Source organism: Ascaphus truei, chromosome 9 (genome assembly GCF_040206685.1).
Source record: "Ascaphus truei isolate aAscTru1 chromosome 9, aAscTru1.hap1, whole genome shotgun sequence".
Taxonomy (NCBI): Eukaryota; Metazoa; Chordata; class Amphibia; order Anura; family Ascaphidae; genus Ascaphus; species Ascaphus truei.
The window spans coordinates 43969587-43991677 of record NC_134491.1 but is presented as its reverse complement, the minus strand read 5'-3'; the positions used below and the strand labels follow the sequence as shown (position 1 = coordinate 43991677).

Here is a 22091-nt window from a genome sequence, read left to right as displayed (position 1 = left end):
CATCAGTCCTGTGTTCACCACGTTCTTTTGGGAAGCTGTGCTCCGGTATTTCCTTTTGGATTTTCTCTATCTGTGCCCACACAGCATGCTGGGAGAGATAGGGGTGCTGAAGGTGTGCCCACACAGCATGCTGGGAGAGATAGGGGTGCTGAAGGTGTGCCCACACAGCATGCTGGGAGAGATAGGGGTGCTGAAGGTGTGCCCACACAGCATGCTGGGAGAGATAGGGGTGCTGAAGGTGTGCCCGCACAGCATGCTGAGACAGGGGTGCTGAAGGTGTGCCCACACAGCATGCTGGGAGAGACAGGGGTGCTGAAGGTGTTCTCCCTTTCCCCCACAGCATGAGGAGACAGTAACTGAAATACTGCAACGTGTCAACTATTTACAATTCATAGGTCCATTATTTTCCTGCATGTGCTCTAATAATTCCTATTTAGTGTGTAATTACAATCAGTAGGTGTGGTGTACTGTATGCAGTGTGAGACACTCCAGCCGTACTCTGAAACTGAAGCACAGTAACTAAAGTGCAAGGTAAGACGCTTATTGTTTCTATATAACACAAAGCAATGTATTACAGGCCTCTGCGAAAGGAGGGTTAACCCGGCAGTACCAAATGTGACAGGCAACAGGGGCCCTTAAGTGGTTAAATATACATATTGTTTATTTAATGTAGAATTGTTACACAAAAATGCTGCATTAGTCCCAATGCGCCCCAAACATCTGGCGGGAGATTAAAAATAAAAAAAACACGGGGAAAAAAAAATCCAATCAAAATTGTGCCAAGTTTCTCCTTTATTTGTGGATTGTACATATTTCAGGATATCCCGACACTGACAAGGTGCAGCTCCAGTCACTCCTAAATATGCACCGTCCTTCATAACGTGAAATGTTGCGTGTCCTGCGCAGAAAATGTCGATTGCTATGAAGAATCACTGAAACAGATATTTCACGAGGGTGGCAATCAGAAAATAATATTTCCAAGATTCATTAATATCAGGAGATTTGGGAGAAAATCAGGCGCTACTGCAAGCCGCAAGGATCCAGGCAGCTTCCGGTTTGTAAGAGAAAACTTTATTCCGACATCACACACACAAAGAGCCAGGCTACACCTCAGTCTCCCCCTCAACGCGTTTCACGCTATGGAACAGGGCTTCGTCTTTAATATCAGTCTGACTCCAAAAAAAAGATTACTCTATATTGACTTAAATATAGTATGTAAAAAACAAACTGTGATTTTAGAGGACGATATATTTTGCCAGCCTGATGCATCGCCGGCGCCTGTGCTAGTGAAGGTGCAGGAGAGAACTCGTCCTCTCTAGCTTCTCGGCATGACGCTGGAGGTTTTACGTTTTACCTTGTTCTAATAGTGATGTCAGTGGCTTTATTTGTGCGTATGCTGCATTGCTATGAGCGCCCACTAACCCTGGTTGGATTCCCTGCTTTCTGCTATATTCAGCTTGGGTTCCACTCTAACACCCTCACATTCGCACTGCAGCAAAGTTCATATCAGTGCAGTGTTTAGGATCAGCGTGTACATGGATAGCTCCTTTGTCACTACTGCAAACTGTGGTTACAGTTCCTGTAAATGGAATATATTGTTGAGCAACAGAGACCAGAAACTAAAGTCCTCAAACCTGCTTCACCCCATTATGATAGATCCTGGTAACAAGCACACTGTGTGTCACTTTTAGCTTCCAGGCCATTTTAAAGGTTGCTTTTGCCTGCTGTATTGCACAGGTGGTACCGCCAAGCCTGCGTTAACTCCTGGGCTCCGTTTGAGCTTGGTTACCGATTCTGCATTGTAAAGCTGGCAGCAGCTGCAAACAAGACTCGCATTACATTTCCAGGGAGACTCTGGATGTACATTATGAGCGGCAGGTTTCATATGGTGAACGAGTTGTCTGATGCGACTGTAGCTCTTGTGATCGCAATCTATTCTTCATCCTGACCGTAGCTCATGACAAATTCAAACTCTTTGTAGCCCACCAGGCCGCACGAATCTCGATCCACTTCCCTGAAAATAAAGCAAAAAATACATCTTATTTACACTGGCCGAGAAAGCAACTGGATCCCCAATGTGTTTTACAGAGCTTTCCATGTCCTTTGTGGCAGAATGGGAGAAGTAAAGTCACTTGATTTCATTTAAGTGTTGTTGTTGCCCACCTGTAAATGTAAAAGAAACAATGCAAATGGGACGCATTAAAGACCCTGGCTCGCCCGGGCTTCCTGTTATCGTGACATTTAATTTCAATTCTAGTTCTTATCTCTTGGCTGTAAATCCGTGGCACAACGGCTGTGCCGGATTTATCAGAGAAGAAACCGTTTGGCTTTCCGTTTTCCTTGCTCACCTCGGTGCAGCTCTCTCTTTGCTCCGGTTTTATAGGCGGGAGACTTTGATAATAATATGCGCTGGGAACACAATGGCAGCAGGAACGTCTCGGAGCGATGTCTACAAGTAGCACACAGAAGCAGATGTAGGCCTCCCTTTACCATTACATACGGCTTGTAATCATGATTAATCAAATATGTCCCAGATTTCAATACCAAAAACTGGAATAAACCGAACCACTGGTCACAAGTGCAAACAAGTTTTAACTCCTTTGCTGCCACACCTAGGTTTGCAGGTGTTGTAATGTGTTATATCAAGGGTGCTCAACTCCAGTCCTCAAGCCCCTCAACAGGTCAGGTTTTTAGGATATCCCTGCTTCAGCACAGGTGGCCTCTGATTCAGCAAGAGTTTGTGAATGGAGCCATTTAAAATTAGATTTCCTCTGCTGAAAAGGAGTGTAGGGAACTAAAGCTGAGGAGCCAATTAGTAGCCTCACCCAGTGCAGCATGTTAATTTCCATCAGCCTTCCCTTTATTTCAACATAGACGGCATTTTAAATACAGAATTGATGCTTGACTGAATCTTTATGGCTTACCACCGCTTAGTAAATATGTTCCTTAATGGATATCTAACAATATTAATCTTTAGCCGGAAACTGAGAAGACAAATTGAACCTATCATCTTAGTATTAGGCTAGGGAATGAAAGCCTAGCGAGATTCCTGCGCACGGTTCCTCCAAGGAATAAGACTAGATTAATGGCACTTTTCCCTTTAACTAGAATACGTGCGCAAGTCAAATCATTCTACTGTGCTTACTGAGGCTGAGCTGATAGCTGCAATTATGCAGCTCTGTTATATGTTAAACGTTTATAAATATCTAAAAACACATACACTTTTTTTTTTTAAAGGTGTCCGTTACATTTCCCCGATTATATGCCCCTATCCTTGGTTTCCTTACGATCTCGGAGGGACTGCAGCTTTACACTCCCTGGGGTCTAAATATATCAACATCTTCAAAACTAAATCCAACAAACTCCTCCAGATCTGTCAAACATAAACCTATTTCTCACTCCAATTGTATTGGTTTTGTACATGAGGGAAGGAGGGATGAATACGCCAAAACAAACTTCTAATCATATGGTTTTCTTTTCATATAAATCTGGTGCCTTTCTGTGCCCCAAATCTAGACAGGAGACATTGATACATGAACCCCCCCCCCCCACATGTGACTGCTTTAACTAGTAAATGTTTTAGACTAACGTATGGCAGCTGGTACCACACACAGGACACTAAATCAAACATCTCCAGAAGAGAAAGAGGCCGAATGTCTTGTACTCAACCTACTACAAGTGTCTGTAATGTGGTGTTTGCTGCCTAACTTCTTCACTGGCACAAGAATATCACATTCCAGTCATTACATCCACTAGGAGAGCTGAAATATTGACTGCATAATGAGGGCAGAAAATGACACATCACACAAGCAGCCCTGCCAGGGAATAAATGACCCCACAATTGAAGATGTGCAGATAGCAGACTCTGCAACATGCTGCCGCCTCTTCTGATTAACCACTCGCGTCTTCCCGTTGGGCGTTTGTTTCTGCCGGTGGGCATCCTGCAGGGCTCTGCGCCCGTTTACTTGCATGCGCCTATATTAATTTCTTTAAAGGCACGAGTGTCTGGGAAATCCACGCAGCAATTGAGAGAAAGTAATGTTTCTATTTTTGTAGTGGCCCTAATAAGCCTGGTAAAAACATGCCAACAGAATCGCTGGCGGAGAGGCCAGCACTGCAGGTCGTACCGCCCTGTCCAACTAGTCTCAGGAAAAAGTATGCAAGCGGCATTATAAATCTATGCTAAGTATACCAATCATTACAGCTTACGACATGAATCCATATCCCAGCACCCATAACGATTGAACCAGTCTTGGAAGTGTCGGATTTACTGTGTTTCCCCCAACTTTGTAAAGGTGTAATCCCACATGGTCGGCCGCTTAGGCGCCTCTGAGACGTACGGCAACCAAGGGTTTCTTTTCCTCTTATCCCACCCTGTCTGAGAGTCCATAAATATGTGGAGAGGGGACGCTAGCGGTACAAACACTTATTGATCACACAGTGACAACAACACAAAGAAAATCCAGGCTCTACCTTTAAAAATAAATAAAAATAGACTTACAGGTGTCAGAATTCAGTGAAAAATGTATTGATTATGCAGATGAGACCCTTTAAATGTCACTGGGATCAGCTCACTTTGGCCCTAGGAGGGATTGCCCCTTTAATGTAATATAGACAGTGAACGTATATGCAGTGCTGTACGTATCCTTTTGCAGACATAAGGAGTTGAGTTCACCATCTAATCTGTGGTACCCGAGGCACAGGGAAATAAAGTGAATGAATTGCCCAAGGTCACAAGGAGCGGACACTGGGATTTGAACCAGGTTCCCCTGCGCCAGAGTCTGCTCCCCTGCGCCAGAGTCCGCTCCCCTGCGCCAGAGTCCGCTCCCCTGCGCCAGAGTCCGCTCCCCTGCGCCAGAGTCCGCTCCCCTGCGCCAGAGTCCGCTCCCCTGCGCCAGAGTCCGCTCCCCTGCGCCAGAGTCCGTGTCGTGAATCACTGAGCGTCTTCTTCAGCCCATGTGACTTATATAATGTATAATGACACAGAGAAACCCCCTAAAAATGTATTGTGACTTTGCAGAACTTCAACTAATGTATCCTATGTGTACATGAAAATACTAATGTATCCTATGTGTACATGAAAATACTAATGTATCCTATATGTACATGAAAATACTAATGTATCCTACAGTATATGTACATGAAAATACTAATGTATCCTACAGTATATGTACATGAAAATACTAATGTATCCTACAGTATATGTACATGAAAATACTAATGTATCCTATGTGTACATGAAAATACTAATGTATCCTATATGTACATGAAAATACTAATGTATCCTATGTGTACATGAAAATACTAATGTATCCTATGTACATGAAAATACTAATGTATCCTATGTGTACATGAAAATACTAATGTATCCTATGTACATGAAAATACTAATGTATCCTATGTGTACATGAAAATACGAATGTATCCTATGTACATGAAAATACTAATGTATCCTATGTGTACATGAAAATACGAATGTATCCTATGTGTACATGAAAATACTAATGTATCCTACAGTATATGTACATGAAAATACTAATGTATCCTACAGTATATGTACATGAAAATACTAATGTATCCTACAGTATATGTACATGAAAATACTAATGTATCCTACAGTATATGTACATGAAAATACTAATGTATCCTACAGTATATGTACATGAAAATACTAATGTATCCTATGTGTACATGAAAATACTAATGTATCCTATGTGTACATGAAAATACTAATGTATCCTATGTGTACATGAAAATACTAATGTATCCTATGTGTATATATAGTGTGTGTGTGTGTGTGTGTGTGTCCCCTCCGTAAGTGCTGTTGGTGCCCCATGATTCCCTAATCTCCCGTGACACGTCATGGCAGCTTCCTATTGGCGCGCCCCCCAGTTTGCGCACCGCTGCACTAAATGATTGCAGAGGACTATGGACTCAGTACCTGTGACTTTGTAAATGGTTGCTATAGAAACAAAAAAGGCTTGTTACATTGTAATGCATTACAAAATGTAATTCAGAGTTGTTTAAAAAAAAAATACTACAAGTATTTTTTCATAGTACAGAACTTATTTATAAAAACAAACAAACACATGTAGGATATTGCTCGGTCTGCAGCTTCAAACCACCATATTATTTACCCAGCCGGGCATGCTACTGGGGGCACCTTCGGAGGCAGGTATCTCGGGAAGCAGGGGATCCCCGCAGTTGAAATGAGCGTGGTTCTGTTCCAGAGACCCCCTGCTTCCGTCTGCGAGCTCTGCCTTTTATCCTGAAACAAACGCCTTCACTTCCTGTGTTTTATCTTACACATACCGTGTTCTTTCCCGCAGCACACGTCGGCCACACGGTTATCTTACACATACAGTGTTCTTTCCCGCAGCACACGTCGGCCACACGGTTATCTTACACATACCGTGTTCTTTCCCGCAGCACACGTCGGCCACACGGTTATCTTACACATACCGTGTTCTTTCCCGCAGCACACGTCGGCCACACGGTTATCTTACACATACCGTGTTCTTTCCCACAGCACACGTCGGACACACGGTTATCTTACACATACAGTGTTCATTCCCGCAGCACACGTCGGACACACGGTTATCTTACACATACAGTGTTCTTTCCCGTAGCACACGTCTGCCACACGCTTATCTTACACATACAGTGTTCTTTCCCGCAGCACACATGGGCCACACGGTTATCTTACACATACTGTGTTATTTCCCGCAGCACACGTCGGTAACACGGTTATCTTACACATACAGTGTTCTTTCCCGCAGCACACGTTGGCCACACGCTTATCTTACACATACAGTGTTCTTTCCCGCAGCACACGTCGGCCACACGGCTATCTTACACATACAGTGTTCTTTCCCGCAGCACACGTCGGCCACACGGTTATCTTACACATACAGTGTTTTTTCCCGCAGCACACGTCGGCCACACGGTTATCTTACACGTACAGTGTCCTTTCCCGCAGCACACGTCGGCCACACGGTTATCTTACACATACAGTGTCCTTTCCCGCAGCACACGTCGGGCACACGGCTTGTTATGATTTACATTATTAGGATTTGGATTTAGGATTAGACTAAAAATGCCTAAAAACCTGAACCTTTCTTCCATTCTGTAGTATGAGAAATGGCAGTGTGTGCTTTGAATGGCCGGGCTGTTTTCAGGTTTTGAAGACCCGTATACACGCGCCTGTGTGCGACTCCACACTTGCACGTGTAGCCAGGTCCCCTCTGGCTCCCTGGACATTCGGTTCTCTCTCTCACTTGCGACAGCGAGAGGGCAGTTGCAGGGGTGATTGCGTCACCGGAGGCTTCCGGCGACATCAGCTACAGGGCACCGCCATCTTGTGTGCGTTTGCGCATACGCGGAAACTCGCGCACGTGCAGTATAGTCCCAGATGCGATACGGCAGCCATTACAGGGAGTGAGGAGAGGCGCTCCATAGTCAGGGACATCCTCCAAGTTCGCACATGCGCAGTTAGCAGCGGCGGCGGCCATTACACAGCGCGCATGAGGCCCCAATGTTAAAGAGAGCCACCAAGGACTACAGTTCCCAGCAGCCTCTGGGGACTGCACTTTCACCCTGGTCACAGGCAGCCAGACAGCCAATAAGGCTGACAGATTCTCATGCTGCAAAGTTGCAACAATGTTGTGTGAAGACAGGGATTGTCAGTTAGGGATTTTTGTGCAGGGAGGAAAGTAGCCTCCTGCACTAGGCCAGAAGTCTCCCCTTAGCCCCCAGCTAGGCCCTACTCACCTCAGCTTGTGGTTACTACAGGGACTCCCCTTAGACTAGGGACAGGGTCCTGTAGAACCTAGACAAGTGAGGGTCCAGCCAGGAACCATGACTATCCTGGCAATTGCTGTGAAGGTAATACATCCACTGTGTTAGCAGAGATAAGAGACATTATAAAGGTGGATCACTCCATGTGGGAGCCACCCACCGTTGAGGCGGAGGCATCTTGGATCATCTCCTGGAGCAAGGGATTCCAAGCAAAGTTCATCTGCGCACCCGGTAGCAGGAGCATCGGGCAGGTATTATCCGAGTCACCAAGTGCACCACCTATACACTTTATCTTAGTGGGCAGCGCTGTTCCACACGTGGGTGGGGTTGTGGGACTCTTGGGACTTTGGGTGCACTGTGTAAGGAGGTTATAGCCCAGTTAGGGGCACGGTTATAGCTGCCAGCTAGTGGCAGAGGGTAGCATATATATCGTTGTGCATACTGATGATGTTGCATTGTGAAAGTATGATACTCTGTGTTGTGTTGCTATACAATATGATGTGATGTTATTGTGTTATTTGCTCGTTCAGTAAACCTTTTAGCCATAACCCTGGTGTATGTGGTTTCTGGGTGGGTTCCTATGCTAGGCCCATTCTACATTCCTATAGAATCCGACATAGGTGGAGGTGCTGACCGCCGAGAACGTTCCAGAGATTCACCCCAGGCTCTCACTAGCGGAGGCTCAGGCCTCCTGTGAGCCTGACAGGTATAACGCACCACACCAGGTAACATTAGGTTCCCCGTACACACACACTATATGCGATTGGGTGGGGGGGAATACCCGTTACACACGTTTTATTAATTGTGTGGAAAGTCCTATAATGAAAGAGGGGAAGTTCACTAGAAACCTCTTCTCATTAGCACACTCAATATGCTGTGCATTCATTTAAGTACAAAAACCATCACTGTAATATATTTTCTTGGAATAATTTCTCTTGAGACAGATTCAAATTAATCTGCATTTCCAGCAAGGATCACGAGAGCGTCCACTATTTCCTCATAGCCATTTCAGAACGACGAGCGCAGATTAAGTAATGCAGATGCGTTTATTTCTATGATTCATCTCCCTTGCTAGAAATTATTTTGCTAACGGTGTTTGCAAACAATAAGTTAGCAGACTTCAGTGTTACTAGTCCGTGAAGAGATCATATTAGTATACAAAGAATGATTCAAAAGTTTCTCATTAATCTCCTGCTTCTTACTCATACCGTATGTTACAGAACAGAAGCTAAAGGTGTGTAAATAAGAATGACTGTTGGGTGTCACCTGCAATGTAACCTTCCAATACAGCCCTGCTGAATTGCACAGTAAGGGGTTAATTAATTTAATTTCAATTTTCGGAGTATTCTCCAATATATCAAATGGGAAAAATGAATTGTATGACTTCACAAACACTCCTATCAGTAGGTTAATCCTTTTGCTGTTTGAGCAGTGGATGGATTAAAATGGCAATTTTCCTGCTCACTGCCTTAAAGTGTGATTTCTCAGACAGCCTGAAGTGAAATGTCAGTTGTGAGGTTAGAAAAATTGACTTAATGCATTGATGAAGCAAATAAATTAGGAGTTCATTTGAACATGTGACAGAGAATGTACACACACACACTTAAAGCTGCAGTTCCCGATACCTGCTACACGAGACAGACCGTATTTTGTTTAACTCACCCCTGTGCACTGTACTTCCCACCCCCAATCCCCTAACCCAGATTTTTTTGTTCAGTAACCCGCCTACTCCCTCCCCTCCCGTTGTTTGGTACACGTCACGGAAGACCAGACGATTACACCGGGATCGTGAGCACCAGACAGAACGAAGGAGTTAAATAAACAGAGTTTATTTCAGCCGGAGCCAAAAGGAGGAACACAATGCACAAGAACAGGCGTAACTCCCCAAATAGAGGGTTACAGGGGAATCCAAGCTTACTAGGTGCGGGCGCCGGAACGTTTGGCTGCGACCAAAACGTCGTCGGCGTTCTACCACCGGGACAGGTCGCTGCGATGTCCTGCGCGCCCGACCGCTACACTGCCTACACAGGCTGCTCCGCCATTTTTAAATGTCCCGCAAGACATTTAAAGATGGCGCGTTGGGTCGCACGATGCAGGAGTGGGGTGTGAAGGCAGGGGCAGCCTGGGGCAAGCATATGAAAGGTTAAGCCCGCTGGTTAAGTGGAACTCCGTTATTCCCTGAAGAAGTATTCATTACGAAACGCGTAGGAGAGGGCGCGTTCCAATACCTTCCTTATCTGAACCCCATTGCGGCTTTATTTTACTGCATAACTTGTGCATATGACCTGTGGGACTTCCACTCTATCGAACACTGTGAGCAGAGAGACGCGAGCATAGACGGGCGCCGTCTGATGACGTCAGACGCTACAGCGGTCAATCCGGAACTGCCTGTGAGAATACCGTGTCGGAGCTGACGGCTGCTGCAGGGAGATCCCTGAAGGAGGTTTAAACTTCCCACCAAGCGGCTTGCCGGAGACTGGTGAATACCATACGAGGAGAATTTCCTAAGAGACGTGCAACCCGTTGCTGAGCTGTATACAGAGGATCAGAGGACCATCCAGATACACATCAGCCTGCACATAGCTGTTTCCTGCGAGTGGTAACATGTCCCTAACATGTCATGCTGAATTATGCTTTTATTGATGTACGTGCAATAATTACCAATTTACCCTATAAAATTTATTTTTAATACTACACCATGAGGTTTTTTTGCGCTGTTTTCTTTTTCTTTTTTCTGTATAAGCCCGCTGGTTACCTACCCGTCAAGATGGCGACCTATGCTATAGGCTAATATGGCTATCTTAGGCCTCGGTCCCGCTGCGCTCGTTGGCGCGGGCGGCGGGTCGCGAGTTCCCCACCAGCAGGGGAATCCTCGCGAGCCGGTCCCGGTCCCCCCTGGCTGCACAGAGCACTACACGCTGTAGCGCGTCAGCCGCTGGAGACACCAGAGAATGGTGTTTCCTAGCGTTGACGCGTGACGTGTGTGGCTGTGAGCCAATGGGGAGGGGAGGCTTCGGGAGGAGGAGAGGCTTCGGGGAGCGGGGAGGAGTGTGGAGTGAAAGCAGGTGAGTGCCTTTCTCTGTGTATGTGTCTGAGTGCGTGAGTGCCTGTCTGTGTGTGTGTGTGCCCGAGTGCCTGCCTCTGTCTGTGTGTGTGTGTATGAGTGCGTGAGTGCCTGCCTGTGTGTGCGCGCGTGTGTGTGTGTATGAGTGCGTGAGTGCCTGCCTGTGTGTGTGTGTGCGCGTGTGTGTATGAATGAGTGCCTGCGTGTGTGTGTTTAAACTTACCTTCCAGCTCCAGCCCGAGTCCGTGGAGGGAGGGGGGGGAGAGTAGCGGGTCCCTCCGCTCAAGCCACGCCCCCCCTCCCTGTCAAACCGCCCACCTCCCGATCAAACCTCCCACCTCCCGCTCCCTACAGACCGCAGATCGCGGTCTGTGTATCTCAGCGCACCGCCTGTCAGCAGCGCAGGTGCGCTGACTCTGGGAGCGGGGCCTTAGCCTTATGTAGCCAACATGACCCAGTGTATATTGTGTTTCCCATGTTGATTCTGCTGTTGTGTACTTTGTAAGACTCCATTGTGTGGCAGGCTGGTAACTCACTCAGCCCGGCCAACACATAAAAATTCCCTGAAGCTAAAATGAATGCGGTTCAACCCCGGAGACCCCCTGCTTCCTAGCAAAGTAAAACTACAATTGGTTGTAGCATGGTAACATAAAACCCTACTTTGCTTTTACTCAATCCTTCAGGGAAGCCAGAGCACATGGTAGGAATAAATAATGAATTGCCAAGTATACATGTAAGCACTTGTATACCTTAGTGTAGGAGCCCGCAATCACTCCCTGCTGCGCCCCCCTGCCTGCTTCCCTCCCTTACCTTCTCTCCGGCGTCAAATGACGCGGCGGGGGCATGTGATGTCAAATGACCCACGGCGTCATTTGACGCCGTGTTGCTGAAGAGAAGGTAAGTGAAGTTGCAGAGGCCTCATGCGATCCCCCGGCATTAATTTAAATGCCTTGTGGTAAGAGCGCGGGGCCTGTTACTGCTGCGCCCCCCTGAACAATCTTGCGCCCCCCAGTTTGCGCACCACTGCCTTAATGTGTAGGTGGTCGGCTCTTCTTGAAACTCGGCATTGCTGGAATTCCTGGCGGAGAGGTGTGACAATTGCTGGGGTACTTGAACTCAAGGTGACTGTTTCTTTTCAGTAGCCACGGTCTAAAGGATTTATACATACAATATGATTACTTTTATTTATCTGCAAAGGAAACAAGACACCCAAAATCCTGATCTAGTGCAGGGGTGCGCAAAGTGGGGGGTTGCGAGATTTTTTTTTGGGGGGGGGGGGGGGGGGCGCAGCAGTTAGAGGCCCCACACTCTTCGCCAAAGCATTTAAATTAAATGCCGGGGAGCGCACGCGAGGCTTCTGTAACTCTCTTACCAGACGGCTTCAGTGAAATGTCGCCATGGCAACGTGGTTTCAAATGACGCAGCGGGCTCACGTGACGTCATATGCCCCCCCGGTGTCATTTGACACTCTAGAGAAGGTAACGGGGGCGTGAGCAGGCAGGGGTGCTCTAGTGCAGGGGTGGGCAACTCCAGTCCTCAAGGGCCACCAACAGGTCAGGATATTCCTTCTTCAGCACAAGTCGGAGACTGAGCCACTGATTGAGCCACCTGTGCTGTACCAGGGATATCCTTAAACCTGACCTGGTGATGGCCCTTGAGGACTGGAGTTGCCCACACCTGCACTAGTGCCTTGGTACTTAGCGTAAACATTTTTATGACATCAGATATATGTCTAGGCCCTGTTACTCTTTGTTGTTCATCATTGCCAGACCCTTCATCATGCACCCCTTTTCTGGGATAATGTGCCCATACCGCATTATTCTGCCCTTTATAAAGTAACATAACATTGTATTGGTCACACCTAGAAGCCTGTATAATCCTCCCCCAGGGCCTGGAAACGACAAATCTGTTATAAATCTTGCAGAACACAACATCTAGAAAATGTATAAATTTCTGCACGACAGGTGCCCACTTCAGGAAAGATTAACCAAGAGCGTTCCACAAGACACTGCAGCATTTTCCTGGCTGATTAGCAAGGAGGTAACGTCCCCATCCAGATCATTTCAGCACTGAAGTGTCATTCACGTTTAAACAAATGGACATTTGTAAAAAGAGGAACATATGTAACAGGTGCAGAAGTGCTATACAAATAATGCTGCCTTACACACGGAGATGTAAGTGAGGATCAAGTCATTTCAAACCACTTTAGTAGATAAGTATCTAGTATCATCTTAAACTTGATTATATGAGGAAGATAATAGGGCACAGAGGCTAATCATTTAATCCTTCAAGAACAGTGATACTGAAGATCTGTACTCAATAGCCCTCTATCGCGGCAGAGAGCATGCTAATGCTGGAAAGGAAACCGAGGTGTTTTTTTTTTTTACACCGCCAGCAAATTCAGCAGTTATGTAAAGGAATAGCCCCAAATCACTTGTCAATGTCTTGTCCAGTGGAAAAACTGCCTGCCACCGTTTCTCAATTCAACATAAATTCAACATAAATGTGACACAAACACTAGTCATTCCTAGGGGTAACCGGACACAGTTATTTTGTGTCCGTCATTGTGTAAATAAACACAAATCTCAAACTCCCATGGATTGGAGATTGGTCTTTTGCAGATATAGACTTATATTGTTTGTTTTACATATCTGAATAAAGTTATAATGCCTCGGGCTTCCCAACATATAGCAGGTTCATGAAATTACGTACAATACTAAGCAGGCGTGTTCCAAACAAGGGCAAGGCATTTTTATTAACTTAGAATCCCCCATCACATCTGTAATGTGATCAACAAATACTGACTGAAGGATTATTCTGAGATTTCATGCAAAAGATACATTTCATATACTGCACTATACATTTTATAGATCTGGATGTTGTAATGTCATCCTAGCTGGGCCATCTGTGCAAGTATAGAATAACATGAGCAAATGTCGTGGGCCCCCATAATGCAGGGCTTTTTCTAGAGGACAGATGGAATCAAAGAAACATCATCTGCAAAATGTGCAGTTGTTCAGGGTGCAGCACAATGTCAGGAGGGGCCCGACCCTCGCTAACTAGTGTGACCGATAAATAAGGGCACTTATTGCATCTCAATGGCCATCTGCTCCGATTCCAGCTTAGACATGACATTATTGGCCATGCTCCTTGAACTGCTTGGGCTCCAACATTTGGGGAAAACTCTGCCACAGTCTCATCTTTCTTACCGCAATGCAGAAGTGTAAGCACCACTTGCACATCAAAATATAATGCATCAAAGATACACTAATGCTCCATAAAGTTGGGCATACTCTTAGGGGTTATGTATTCATGCAAAGAAAAGTTTACTTTGAGGTATTGTACCATTTTCTGACTCCTAGCTGCATTAAATATAAGAATCCGGTTTCTTACAGACGGTTTGCTTGAGACTTACTCCATCCGAGATCTTTTTTTGGTGCAAAGAAAAGGGAAAAAACCTCCCCAGAGAGACCGAGATTGATACATCCTATTATGTGCGCTGGGTAATTCCTCCTAACTGTGGCACTCGCCAAACCACCAGTAGACACCCAACCAAAAATTGAAGCAAAGACATGCAAGATGAGGCTTCTTTCTTTGCCACGATTCTCATCACTAATATTTGGATCTGGTTAACTTGATTACTGTTGAATCACAGAAACGTGTTGCAGACACCCTCCAACAATAACAGGTGAAGATCAAAGTTAAATGTCAGATAATGTAAAATATTAACGTATATAATGCTGGCATCTTGTCCCCCGAGCATGTCCTGCTATTTAAAAAACAACATTGTAAGAAATGTTTTTCTAGTGTAAAAAAAATAAAGCCATTTTTCTTAATCTCTAGCTTCGGCGGTTACCATGGTAACCTTTAGACGGCAGTGGGCTCTGGAGAAAGATACATTTTAACATCATGGGCGCTTAATATTTCAAACGCTTATATTTCCCGAACAGATCATTGGATTAAAAAAAAAAAAAAAAAACAGTTGTAAAGAGCAAGAAGAGATCTTTTAAGGCGGGGGTGCTCAACTCCAGTCCGCAAAAACCCCCAATAGGTCAGGTTTTAAGGATGTTCCAGCTATCAAAGACTGAGCCAACTGTGCTGAAGCTGGGACATCCTTAAACCCTGACCTCTTGGGGGGGCGGGGTCTTGAGGACTGGCGTTGAGCACCCCTATTTTAAGGAAGTAAAAGAAATAAATGCAAAAAATGTCGGTAAGCACAGATTGCTACATAAATCCATTGAGTTCCGGTGGGGGGGTCACGGCACCTCTGGCACTGCGTGATCATGGGACCACTCCTCGGGAGCGATCGCCGCGTCACTGATGACATAACAGATGCCCTCTTCCGTTCCTCGGCTGACCAGGTCACGTTTAGCTCTCCACAGGAGCGCAGGACGCAATCTCCACCAGAAAATACGAAAAAAAAACATCTGGAGTGCCAGACCCAATAACGTGGTAACTACATCCTAGGGCACCCAAAGGGTTAAACATTTTCTACTTTCCCAGGGCTCATTAAACAAAAGAATGGCACAGATCATGGCGCCTTGTAGTGACCCAACATGTTCTTCTTGGCTGTAGTTAGTATATAAGCTGCTGAGACGCCTGCCTACATTTGTGCTTTTCCTTCACTCGGACACCCAACCAATAGTTAAATCACCTGCTTTGCAAACACTTAATTTACAACACCTTTGTTATTCTGGAATCATTTCAAAATGATGAAGTTGGCTTTCTTGCTTTGGTAAAACCATGAAGGTTCCTGCGTGACCTCTCCCTGTTACTTCTTCAGTGAAACGGAGAGCAGGGAGTGCCAAGAATAAGATGGATATGAATTGGCACCATGATAATGAAACTGGTACTTAAGCTGTAATAAAATCCGTACCTTTCCGCTAGCATCATAAGAATATATATTTAGACATCACTTTGTTCTTTAATATGCTTTACTGGGCTCTGTTTCAGTCGTTCCAACTTGTTGCTTTATTTTATGATGCAATGTACTCAGAAAACGGATTGAACTATAGCGCAATACTTTGCTGCAGTAGATTTTAACTGCATATTAAATATATATATTGAATGGTATTGTGTGTGTGAACGCGGTGTTTCTTATTTCTTTGCACTGACCCGGCGAGCCTCACTCTCTGGATGACCGTTTTACCAACTGCAGCATTGATGACCTCACAGACTTAAATCGAGTCAAACTCATTTCCCATTAAAATTCATTTTATAGTCCAGATTCATTGTAGGTTGTGGTATCTTCTAATGTACCAACAATACTGTTCTTCACAGACGGAAAGCTGTATGTATTCTGTTACAAAACCCTCAAAGATCTCTTCTTTGTGTGTATTTATAGCCCAGAAACATTAGATCCAACTCATTTAAGCTCTCGGATATTATTAGCACCTTAGCATACGAAGTCAGTGTAGAGGGAGAAAGGGTGTGGCCCGGGATTAAAGGGGTTACACCCCATTTGGCCATCCCCTGACCTCACCAGGGAGACAAGGGGTTAACTGGGCTGAGGTCCAGAAATGTGATTGAACCCTTGTTATGACATGTAAATGTGTATTCCCCTGTTCCCATGTTTTATTGTAATATCTGGTTTAATCAGTGTCTGCATCACACACACACTAGGATCCATCCGGGAGCACAAGGGTTAATAGTTGTTTAGTGATTATAGCCCTTTGTGTAATTTTCCTGCCTTTTCAGGCACCATTTTGCAGGGTCCCATAAGCCGCCATTGGAGCTCCATGTGTTTCAATGGCGAATGTTGCTGTCTGGGTCCTGTTTCCTGTGAAGATCAGCAGATGGCGTCCGAGAGGAGGAGCGGCGGTTTCCCATTGTAAGTCAATGGGCCCATTGACTTCAATGGAAATCCCTCAAAGGAGCTTTCCAGGAACGAGTTGGCTGCCATCCAAACCGCAAAGCGGATACATTTTCAATAAGAGAGCTTTGATCACTTAACAGTCAAGTTTAACGACAAGTGGCGTGGGAATAAACAGTTCTAGAGCACATAGAAATAAAATTCTTTTTGCCCCTAGTTCCTAGACCTTCCCCCACTCGACCACAACCGGGTCCCCGTATCCTGGACTGGCTAAGTGTCAAAAGCTGAAATTTGGGAATCCATAGCTCCGGTTCCGGAGGGTCCAGAGGATCAGGGTTTGGGGTATCTGTAGGCCCTGCTCCGGCATCACAGCAGAATCATCCTTGACCCTCTTGGACTAACCCGACGGAGTATGGATCCCCTTGAAAGTTCGGGACTTTTCCCATAGACTCCAATGGCGGCCAATCTACATTGACCGGCTATGGCGGAAAACCCCCATTGACTTCAACGGCGGCATCGCCCCGTTGAAAGTCTATGGCGGCGGATTTCCATAGCTGCCAACGGCGGCGGTTTGCCATTGAAAGTCTATGGCGGCGGAGCCCGTTGTTTTCAATGGGGATTTAGTGAAAAAACGTGATTTAATTTACAGCGGAGTTTTTTGTATTAAAATAGGAAACGGTTTAAGGTGTATTTATGTATCTCCGGTTCCGAAGGTCGTAGCAAGTCGCAAATTGGACCATAGGGTGTCCCAGTTCCGGCATTGAGAACTGGGAAGTTTGGACCTGCTGGACCCAACAGAACCGGATATTTTAAAATGTTTGTGTTTTATCCTTCATACTGTGTCCCAAAGCAGGGATAAAACCCAGAGGAAATTTCTTTGCATACCAGGGTAGCATATGGCCACAGAGGCGACCCAATGTCTATGACTTAAGTATTGTTCAAAGGATTTTGTCACCTCCACTGTTTACATGAGGGCAGAGATTACTCAAACCAGAGCAGTCTTTAAGTGTCCCATTTAACACCTTACAACAAAGAATATCCTGCCAGGAATCCAATCTGGTAGACTAGCTGGCATTCCTGATGCAGATGAGGGGCTACAGAAATGAGACCCCAGAGTTCTAATGCGCATGTACCAGCTAGCAGGGGGGCATGTATCAAAATGTGTTCCCACGTTAATGAGTGGCTAGAGGTAATTGAAGACCAATCACCTGTACTTAATGTTAAGGATAGGGCACAAAAGGTTTATAAACTGTTGTCCACCCTTTATCCTTGGTCTTCTGATATCATCTGAATTGTTACCTGATTGCGAGAGAATTGCTATGCTACATACTTCTCATCCCCCATCCCCAAAGTAAGTGTACTTCTTGTCTGTTACTGTATTATTTCGTGTGTTCACCTATCCAAAGGAATAAATATACTTTATTATATCTAAGTCTCGTTCAGTTCAAACCCAGTTATTTGTGTAAATTACAACCTGTGATAAGCTATCGTCACAGTCAGGCACAGGTTAGAGTTTAAGTATACAGATGATGTAGAACAGGAGTGGGCAACGCCAGTCCTCAAAGGCCACGGTCAGGTTTTCATGATATCCCTGCTGTAGCAAAGGTGGCTCAACCAGTCTCTGCTTCAGCACAGGTGTGTCAATCTTCGACTTAAGGATATCCTGAAAACCTGACCCGTTAGTGGCCCTTGAGGACTGGAGTTTCCCACCCCTGATGTAGAAGCAGTTGTGCAAAGATAGGAGTACCTTCCAATTCTACATCACGGTTACTGGTGATACTCCACCAAATTATAATCACCTTTATGGATCACCCTTAGCCATACCAAGTATTTCAAACTCTGTTATTAATCATTATTAAGGCGACTGGTTTGTGATGGAGAGTTCATAAACGAAGATGCCAACTTCCAGATACCAATCTCATGGCTGGAAACCATCACTTTTCTTTAACACTTCTGCTAAATTAACTATTGTGATGTATATATGCAAGTTTGCAGATGTATATTGATTAATTAATTTACCAATTGGAAATGCACGTACACAGTCAGTGAATGTGTCACTTTCTACTAGATTAGTAATTAATGTTAAAAGCCTGTATGTTTTTTTTTTTAATTCAAATTTTATTGAAAATGGCTGTTTTATACAATATTCCAGTTTTGTATCCAAACATTCTCTTCATTATATAGTTATTGTTGCTTTAAAGGAGCGGTCCCACCTTGATCCCTTTTTAATAAATAAAAGTGGAAAGTAGGGAGACTCCGGAGCTAAACCGCGGTTATTTCCGCTCCGGGGTGCTCTGCTTCCCAAGACACTTGCCGCAGAATGTGCTGCCCATATTGCATGGCGGTTTAAAGCCCCAGCTCGACGCTGCATTCCCATGACGATGGCGCATTAAACGTGTAATTTGGTTTCCCCTGGAGGGGACTGTACCGGCGGCTCTTTCCACCGTATCTTTGGAAGCAAGGGGTCCCTGGACACAACTTCAACTCCAGAGAGAGCCCCTGCTTCCTATCTGTGTAAAATAACCACTCTGCACAAAGCAGGGCTGCTCCTCCAAAGAAATGGAACTGAATTAGCAACTAATTCACAATCCTGATGAATACTTTTATCAGAAAGCAGATATACACACATTGGCGTCCGCAGAATTTTTTTTTGGGGGGGGCATAATTTTAACTCATTGGTAGTGCTACCAATGAGAGCCACCTCATTCCCGAGTGCTTTTGCGGCTGGGAGGGAGGGGGGGGTGCGGCTGGGAGGGAGGGGGGGGGGCGTAAGACTAGCGGGCGGCTGCAGCATCCCCCGCGGCTGCTGCTGGGTTGGCGCCTGGAGGTGGGTGGCTAGGGGGGGGTGAGATTTGCGGGCGGCTGCAGCATCTCCCGCAGTAGCTGCTGGGTTGGCGCGCGGAGGTGGGCTGGGTGGGGACACGTCAGACTGGCAGGCGGCTCCAGCATCCCCTGCGGCTGCTGCCTGGGACGGGAGGCACGTGCGGGGAAACCTGGGTTAGCGCACGCGCGCGGTGGATGCTGGGTTGGCTGGGTTGGGTCCCCACCGTCCCCACCCTCCGTCCCACGTTGGGAAGGGGAGCAGGCCCACAGGCAGTAGGCCGGACACCCTGCTTGCCCTGCGGGATCTCGGGGCTGCGAGAGATCCAGGGGGGGGGGCAAGCGCCCCCCCTTGCCCCCTCCTGCGGACGCCCATGTATACACATGGTATCTGCATTACAATAAAAGATTTCCACATTACTGTTGGAAGTACTATCATTCACCCAGTAGCCCAAGCACGCTGCCTAGGGGTCACACTTGTCTCCTCCCTCACATTTTCCCTCATATCCAAAATGTATCTAAAACCTGTCGCTTTTTCATCCGCAATATTACAAAGATACGCCCTTTCCTCTGTTGCTCGACTGCTAAAACTCTGACTCAGGCCCTCATTCTCTCCAGTCTCGACTACTGTAACCTCCTGCTGTCCGGCTTTCCTGCCTCTCACCTGTCTCCCCTACAATCTATCCTTAACGCTGCTGCCAGAATCACTCTACTCTTTCCTAATTCTGTCTCAGCGTCTCCCCTCATGAAATCCCTCTCCTGGCTTCCGATCAAATCCCGCATCTCACACTCAATTCTCCTCCTTACTTTTAAAGCTTTACACTCTTCTGCCCCTCCTTACATCTCAGCACTAATTTTTTGCTATGCACCATCCAGACTCTGCTTCACGTTCTGCTCAAGGATGTTTTCTCTCTACCACCTTAGTATCTAAAGCCCTCTCCCGCCTTAAACCTTTCTCACCCACTGCCCCACACCTCTGGAATGCCCTTCCCCTCAGTACCCGACTAGCAACCTCTCTATCCACCTTAAGACACACTTGCTTAAAGAAGCCTATGAGCAGCTCCATGGCTAATACTATACATGATACATAAAGCTTGGCCCCCCTGCAGACGCACTTACCAGAACGCCCTCCTACTGTCTCTGTACATTCTTCCTACCTACCAATTAGATTGTAAGCTCTTTGGAGCAGGGACTCCTCTTCCGAAATGTAACTTTTATGTCTGAAGCACTTGATGTGTTATTTGTATGCTATGTACATTAATGGCGCTATATATAAATAAAGGCATACATACGTACAAAACACATCTCAATCAATACCATGACGAGGAGAAAATACCATACCCGCGCAATGATTAACAGCGGCAGCAGCACGCCACTGTTCATTCTACTGTACGCCCTTTTAGAAAATATCTGGGAACACAGTGAATGAAGCAGGACTCATCAAACAGTTCTCTAAGAAGAGAGTGTTTCCATTCAGTGCATGTGTGAGCTCCAGGCAGTTCCTCTGGGAAGCTGGTGGCAGCTATCTTTATTTTGCAGTTCATTGTTTTGAGTGTTCTGCAAGTCAGATTAATTACAGTGTTCATTTTGTTTGTTTCTGTGTTACTGAATAAAAGAAGACCCATATCTCGTATAAGTAAGAATGCTGCACGCTGTAGCCTTTAGAAGCAAGCTTCACATTAAGTAATTGACTTCACTCACAGGGACCAATTATAAATCATGAGGGAAAATTACTCTTATTCAAGAATACCTTAAACAGATTGGCAGAGAAAGCAACAGCAATAATCAATTCATCATATTGTTCTGTGATGTTAATGTGAATTCCGCAGTTGCAATGACCTTTTCCTTGTTTTCATGTAGAATTAAAACAACTCCAATGAACATTAAATGTTCGAACGTAATGAAACTTTTCTATGATAAGGACAGTGCAGATCTGCTTCGTGCTTCAGCGCAGTATGAGAGAGAGATTTCACCTGGCAGGATCAGAGTGTCCATTTATCATACCATATGGCTATGTGTTTTTCCTATAGACCCAGATTTTGTTGACTTGTCAGAAAGCTGAGAAAACGAAGTGTTGCTCTTTATTGCTTCACACGTTATCAAAGGAACACACACACACGTTAGGGGGCATGCTGAGCATTCTATAGCAATGAAAAGGGATTAGGATTCAGGACCTTTGGAACCATATTTATAAAGTGGCACTATTAGACACTTGTGGGAGTCAGTGCACACCTTACAGCCCATTTACTTCTCACGAGCTGTGACATCTGAAGTAGCATGGCTTAGTGAATATGGACCTTAATTTTTCTGCTTAGAGCCCCCAATTGGATAACAACCCTTCTGCTACCCTCTTTGCTGCTCAGGATGTGCGCGTGAAACGGACGTCTCTGCCAGAAAGTGCTCAGGATGTGCGCGTGAGACAGACGTCTCTGCCAGAAAGTGCGTAGGATGTGTGCGTGAAACAGACGTCTCTGCCAGAAAGTGCGTAGGATGTGTGCGTGAAACAGACGTCTCTGCCAGAAAGTGCTCAGGATGTGCGCGTGAAACGGACGTCTCTGCCAGAAAGTGCTCAGGATGTGTGCGTGAAACAGACGTCTC

General features: G+C 45.7%; 1 protein-coding gene across 3 annotated transcripts in view; it reads right to left on the bottom strand.

Moving 5' to 3' along the window:
- Positions 1–639: 639 nt before the first annotated feature.
- The window catches only part of EFCAB11 (EF-hand calcium binding domain 11), a 44227-nt gene continuing 22775 nt past the window's right edge, over positions 640–22091 (bottom strand). For 2 of the 3 annotated variants that reach the window (XM_075614572.1, XM_075614570.1), the window contains one exon: positions 640–2014. In XM_075614572.1, the coding sequence (XP_075470687.1) occupies positions 1933–2014 (82 nt within the window). In that variant the 3' untranslated portion in view covers positions 640–1932. The remainder of the gene's footprint in view (positions 2015–22091) is intronic. The other variant, XR_012803891.1, reaches the window with a different exon arrangement.